The 6,625-nt window shown below is 32.5% G+C and overlaps 1 protein-coding gene across 1 annotated transcript; it reads left to right on the top strand.

Moving 5' to 3' along the window:
* Positions 1 to 2,114: 2,114 nt before the first annotated feature.
* Positions 2,115 to 3,189, top strand: LOC127105069 (21 kDa protein). The gene has a single exon (XM_051042236.1). It carries the CDS (start codon positions 2,319 to 2,321, stop codon positions 2,895 to 2,897), a length of 579 nt encoding a protein of 192 aa, XP_050898193.1. The 5' UTR covers positions 2,115 to 2,318; the 3' UTR covers positions 2,898 to 3,189.
* The last annotated feature ends 3,436 nt before the right edge of the window (positions 3,190 to 6,625 follow it).

Genomic DNA, 6,625 nt, shown 5'->3' with positions numbered 1-6,625 from the left:
TCAAATGCCAACCTACATTGTCAAGATCTAGTGATTAGGCAGAATACCATGGTGTTGCTAATGTAGTGTCTGAGTCATGTTGATTACGTAACATACTTCAAGAACTACAATATCTGATTCACAAAGCTACTGTGGTATATTATAATAATATTGGTGCATATATCTTTTCAGTAATCTCATTCAACATCAACACACAAAACACATTGAGATGAATATTTATTTTATTCGCGAAAAAATAGCTTGTGAACAAGTACACATATTGTATGTATCATCACACAATCAAATTGCAGAAATCTTCATGAATGGTCTTCCCCTAACACTCTTTCAGATATCTGACACAAATTAATTGTACAACAATCTCCCGCTTCAATTGTGGGGGGAATGTCACAGTATTTATATATTTAAAAAATATATTGTGTAGTTATGACACATTAGTGAGAGGATATCTATATATTTAGAAAATATATTGTGTAGTTATGACACTTTAGTGAGAGTAAATGAAATGAAATAGTAATTTTTATTCATTAGACATAATTAGTTTCATATTATGCATAATTAGTTTCTTATTATGTGTTATATAAGTCTTGTGTATTACAATGATTCATGATAATTGAAAAGCATCGAAATATTTTCTTATAATGGAGAAACAAATTTTCCCTATGACTATCATCCTAGACCGTTATCCATTGAACACCTCACATGTAATGTGTGATAAACGGACATAACATGGATTTTAGTTTTAGTTCAGATTAGGCGACCTAGTTCTCAATGGGGTGATTCGAAGAGCGCCCATGCCTAGTTGGGTGAATTGGAATAGGCTATCCATGTATTACAACATTTCATTTGAATTGCTTTGCCATGTGATGATTTATGTTCAAAGTCTTAGTTGATTAAGTGATCAAATAAAATTTAAAATAAATACTAATTAAATTCTAATCGAAAATTAATCAATTAAATATCATCTCAAATAGGAATAAATATCAAGATGACTCGTTACGGAATATCAAAAATCTTAATTGACCATCATCGTATTTATAGACTTTCACTCCAATATATATCATATGTAAGCAAATAATATTTTCTCCCTCTCTAAAGAGAATTCAAGAATACATTAGGAGAACATGTTGAAGAAAAATCGCACTAAGTTATCGAGTATATGATATTTGTCGTGGACTTTTGCGATTAAAAACTAATATTTTTGTCTCCTTTTTTTGCAGAGTTTTACGGTTGCAGACATTTATATGAAATTTTACAATTTTTAGGTTTAAAAGTTGTAATGCCCGTGGACCCGTCCCACCACACGTACTCATTTTTTATGGGATGAGATAAGATTTTAGTCCCACATCCTCGATAAAACTCGTTTCGCCTATCCCATTTTTTCGTAGACTTTTGTAGGACGAACATGGTCGTTTGCTGGCCCTAACCTAAAACTAACATTATTTCTTTTTTCTTTTTTTCATCCACCTAAATTTCAAGTGAAATATAAATTTGATTGAAGTAAATAACTTAGTTAAACTTTTATATAGTTCATAATAAAAGTATTTATCATAAAATTTATTTTAATAATAAAAATAAAATAATATTTAATTATTTTTTTATAAAATCTAAAAATTGTTTTTGTAAATTAATTCTATTTTATATTTTTTTACTTAAAACTGACGATGTGTGCATTTTTAAATGATGTATCACTTGTGAAACGTGACAAATTATCCTATAATAATCTTATAAATAAAAAATGTAAATTAAAATATAAACACTTCATCGATTTTCAATGCAAATGAATTTTTAGAGGAGTAAAATTGTGTGAATTTAAAATAGATAAATTAATTATGCAAATCAAATAAAATAGAAGGATGAAAATTGTAATTAAGTCTAACCATTTTTTCCAACTATTTATATGATTAGATAAACTCAATTTTCTTGACAAAAAAAGAAGATAAACTCAATTTTAATTGAAACAGTCTCGGTGGCCTATTTTAGGGTGTCAATTTATGCCAAATTTGAAACTTGCAAGTTTATGGTTATGGATTATTATCTACCACTATGTGGGGACTTAGAATCACAAACGTGATGGAAAACACTACTTCAAAAAAAGAATCATGCTCAAGTTGGACAAGATGTGTTTCTTTGATTTGGGCTTGAGGTCCTACTCACATAAATGTCACTCTTAATTATTATGCATATAGTATCTCTATAATTCACATCCTTTTTTAGTTTGGATCATGTTCTAAGATCCTACCATAAAATCAGGACTATATAAGTGATCATCCTTTCCATTCTTTCTCATCCACCCAAGTCCTAATTGTGATAAAAGAAAAATGAAAGCATTTTCTTCAAAGTCCCTTCTCATAATTTTTGCATTTAGTTTCATCACGCACTCTATACAAGCAAGAGAAACCAACAGCTTATTCATTAGAAATTCTTGCAGTTGCACAACTTATCCAACACTATGCTATGCATCCCTCGTGAAGCATGCCGATTTCATTCAAACAAATCGCGTACTTTTAACGGACACGGCCCTAAACGTGACTCTTGCATCCGCGAAATCAACCTCAGCTTTTATGTCAACGCTCTCTAGAAGCCGGGGTTTGAAGCCAAGAGAGGCTGCAGCTATGAAGGATTGCGTCGAAGTGTTGAGTGACTCTCTTGACGAACTCCGAAGGTGTATAGGTGAGATGAGTCATCTTAGGACTTCAAATTTTGAGGTAACAATGAGTGATGTACAAACTTGGGTTAGTGCTGCTTTGACTGATGAGAGCACTTGTACCGACGGATTTCAAGAGATTAATGCAAAGGACAATATTCAGAGAATAGTGAGAGGGAAAATTGTTCAAGTAGCTCAATTGACTAGCAATGCTTTGGCTTTGATAAACAATCTTGCCACTTCACATGCTTAATTTCGTAACTTCAAAATTGTAGCACTATTAATGTCATTGATGTTGCTGGCTCAAGTTATGTGGTATCAAGTTGGTGTACTTCAACTTAAGTGTGTGAAAAATAGTAAATATGTCGCTATTAGTTGTTGAGATTGAAGTTGTGTAATTAGGTGTTAAAGATTATAATGGTTATTGCTTCACGTAAGATTGAGCTTAATCAATTCAATGTTATAAAACCAATTTGTAAGCTGGACTACAATATCGTGTAAGTATAAAGTGCACAATTTAAGAGGAGGGGTGATTTAGATTTTAAGACTTTTTCTTCGTTTTTAAGAGATGATTTTTATTTTTTTATTTTTTGGAATTATTTCGATGAATTTATGAAGTAAAGTGTAGAAATGTAAATGCAAAATATGTAAAGAACACAAACAATTATACTAATTCTCCTTATCAATTAATGATATGTCTAGTCCCTCCACATCCTATAAAAGATTTCCACTATGTTAAATCTTTGTAAAACCTCACACCAAGGCTCTCCTACAATCTTCTAACATAAACCAACACAAGAAAGCAACACCACCTTCTTTTACAATAAACACAAAAACTATGGTGGACTTTGAATCTCTCCAAATCAAATGACTTTTTACAACAATCACCAACAACTTTTGATGAACACACCAAACAACAACGTGAACAAACAATACAATCTTGTATACAATTTTGATTTATATTTGACTTGACTTGAATTCCAAGATAATCATTTTGATATTCTCTTTCTCTTAATTAGAATCCAAACATATACTTAAGTGCTTAAAACTAATTGGATGAAACTTTTTTTCAATGATATGAAAGTTATCTACAAAGTTTTATTGTAAACACTTAAAAAAAAATTATATAAAAAATATGTATGAAAGAGGTAATTGAAAAATCGATATATTTTGACTTAAATACATCTAATTATACCTCTTTGATTTTATGTAATATTTTGAAAAAGTTTCATGATCATTGGAAATAATTTGGAATCACAATGGTTCATATTTTTCAAAATAGTATGCTATTTAAAAAAAACAGTAAAATTGTGGCGATTTCAAACTATGCAATTTACGAACCAGTGTGTTGTTTCAAAAAATAGTAAAATTACTACAGTTTCAAACTACCTCATTTTTACGAACAAGTGTGTTGTTTAAAAAAATAGTAAGATTGCGGGGGTTTCAAAACGCCATAATTTATAAAAATCATCTTTATCTCCCTCTATCTTGGATATCTCCCCATTTAATTCCCAAGTGAATGTTTAATATTTGGTATCTTGAAAGACCGATCTTAATTTGACAAGATTTGCATATGATCTTCAAGTACCTACAAAATAAATAATAGTACTTTTTAGGTACTCATTTTTCTTTGTGCCCTCTTACGTTGGTTCCTTTCTTAATAGATCTCCAATAAGCACCATAGTTTCTTATATAGCAAGTCTTAGGGGTATGGCCTTTTGTATTACAATACAAACATATAGGTCTAAAAATACGATTTCTTTTATAGATATAAAAATGATTTCAATCATAAGACCTTTTAGGATGAATTATGTAACACCCCGATAAAAATAAGATAATTATTTAATTTAAGTTAATATTATATTTATTAATTTAATTAAATAATTTGGAATATTTTTGGATTATTATTATTATTATTGGATTTTATTTAGTGGAATATATATAAGTGGGAAATAAGGAAAAAGAGTTCCATTTTGGTAAAAAGAGTTTTCACGTGAAAATAGAGAAGCGGCTCAAAAAGAGGAAAAGGGCAAAGAGGCAGAGCAAGAGGAAGAAGGTTGGAGAAGAGAAGAGCTTGAAGCTAAAGGATTGCCGGATTAACTCAGGTAAGGGGGTTTATCGTCGTTTAATGGGTATTATGGGTTAACATGTAATGGGTAGTGATGAACCGTTGAATTGACCCTAATTGGGATGTTGAATGCTGAAAAATTGTGTTGGATAAGTTGTGTTAAAACTGAAATTGAATCTGTAATTGGATGGGTTGTGATTTTCCGAACGTATAGCTTTTTACGGAATCGGAATCGGAGGTCTGGAAGTCCTCCAACGGCGGAAAATGCGGAGAATTCTGCGTTCTGCTTCGTGTTAGCGCAGGAACAGCTTTCTGTCTTGCGTTAACCGGTTAACCCAGGGTGTTAACCGGTTAACACTATTAGGAATTGTGAGGTATTGCTGTTTTGCTTGCGTTAACCGGTTAACCCAGGGCGTTAACAGGTTAACATTGTTGTGAGTTGGGAAAATATTGCTGTTCTGTCTGCGTTAACCGGTTAACCCAGGGCGTTAACCGGTTAACACTGTTAAGTTTTGCCAGGAAGCGTGTTCTGTGTTGCGTTAACCGGTTAACCCAGGGTGTTAACCGGTTAACACTGTGTGAAAAGTGAAAAAATTAATATTTGAATGTTGTGTACCTATTTGATGGTTGCCTATATCAGTGTGTGATATAGTAGGGATCATTTCCCGTTGTTTTGAGTAGTATATGTATTAGTAGAGTGTGCTAATACTGTGATTGATTAATTGGCATGACATGATATGATTATGTGATAAATATGCTGATGATGTGTGAAAATATGCATAATATTGTGAATGTATATATTATGCATGTGTTGGTGAATGGACTGTTTTATGGCTTAGAGTGTGAGCATATGTCCATTGTGGATTGTTGTTGATGATGTTGCATTGCTAGGTGAATTAGCATGCATATTGTGGCCTTTATGGTGGTAGCTAATTCCCATGGTGAGGAATTAGTGAGTAAATCATTGTGGATTGTTGTTGATGTTTGCATGCTAGGTGATTAGCGTGCATAGCATAGCCCTTGGGGTGGTAGCTAATTCCCATGGTGAGGAATTAGTGAGTGAGTCACTAGGTCTCAAATGAGTGGGACTAGTGGGCTTGGTAGCCGTATCTGGATTTGATCGGTGAGGTGAACTATATGTTCACGAATAGTCGGTGCCGCATGCATGGAGTCTCATTGCATAATGTATGTATGGCGTATAATATGAATGGATGTATTCCAATATTATACGTGTGTTTGTGTTGGCATTGAGTATGAGTATGAATTGTGTTGGTATTGAGTATGATAATTGAGTTGATGTGCCGTTACTGAATGTGTGATATGATTAGGGTGATTAACGTGTTATTTACTTAGCATTTCATGATATTCTATAATGCTTTTTATATCGATTGAGGAACTCACCCTTACAACTATTTTTCAGGTAACGAGCAGTGATTGAGTAGGAGCTAGTACTTGCAGTCTAGTGTAGTTCCTTAGTGGGTCATGCTCTGGTAGATGTAACATCGGGATGGGATGTTTTAAATGTTTTGTTGTTGGTTGTGAACCAGTTTACATGTAATATGCTACATGTTTTGCATGATTGATTTAATCTCTATCCGCTGCGTATTGTGCAAATACTTTATGTTTTGAATTAATAAAAGAGCATGACAGTTATTATGGTGAATGGTGTGAAGTGTTTGTGTGACACCCTTATTTGCACCTTTACTCTGATGTATATATTTGTTGTTTTAATTAAATATTTGGGGTAATTTAGAAGGGTGTTACATTAGTGGTATCAGAGCATAGTCGGTCGAGTCGAGTCGTAATTATTCTGTTTTCCCTATACGTGATAGGTGTTGTGTAACCCTATCAGTACTTATTGTTTTAGCTTGTTGGGTTTTCAGAATAGAGATGGCTGGAAGAGGTAGAGATGA

The sequence above is a fragment of the Lathyrus oleraceus genome, chromosome 7, assembly GCF_024323335.1.
Source record: "Lathyrus oleraceus cultivar Zhongwan6 chromosome 7, CAAS_Psat_ZW6_1.0, whole genome shotgun sequence".
Taxonomy (NCBI): Eukaryota; Viridiplantae; Streptophyta; class Magnoliopsida; order Fabales; family Fabaceae; genus Lathyrus; species Lathyrus oleraceus.
Note: the sequence above shows the minus strand (reverse complement) of the source record. Positions and strands in the feature narration are given on the sequence as shown.

Bases quoted from the DNA above. Each gene is read 5' to 3' on its own strand.
- LOC127105069 (XM_051042236.1), top strand. From the start codon at position 2,319: ATGAAAGCATTTTCTTCAAAGTCCCTTCTCATAATTTTTGCATTTAGT.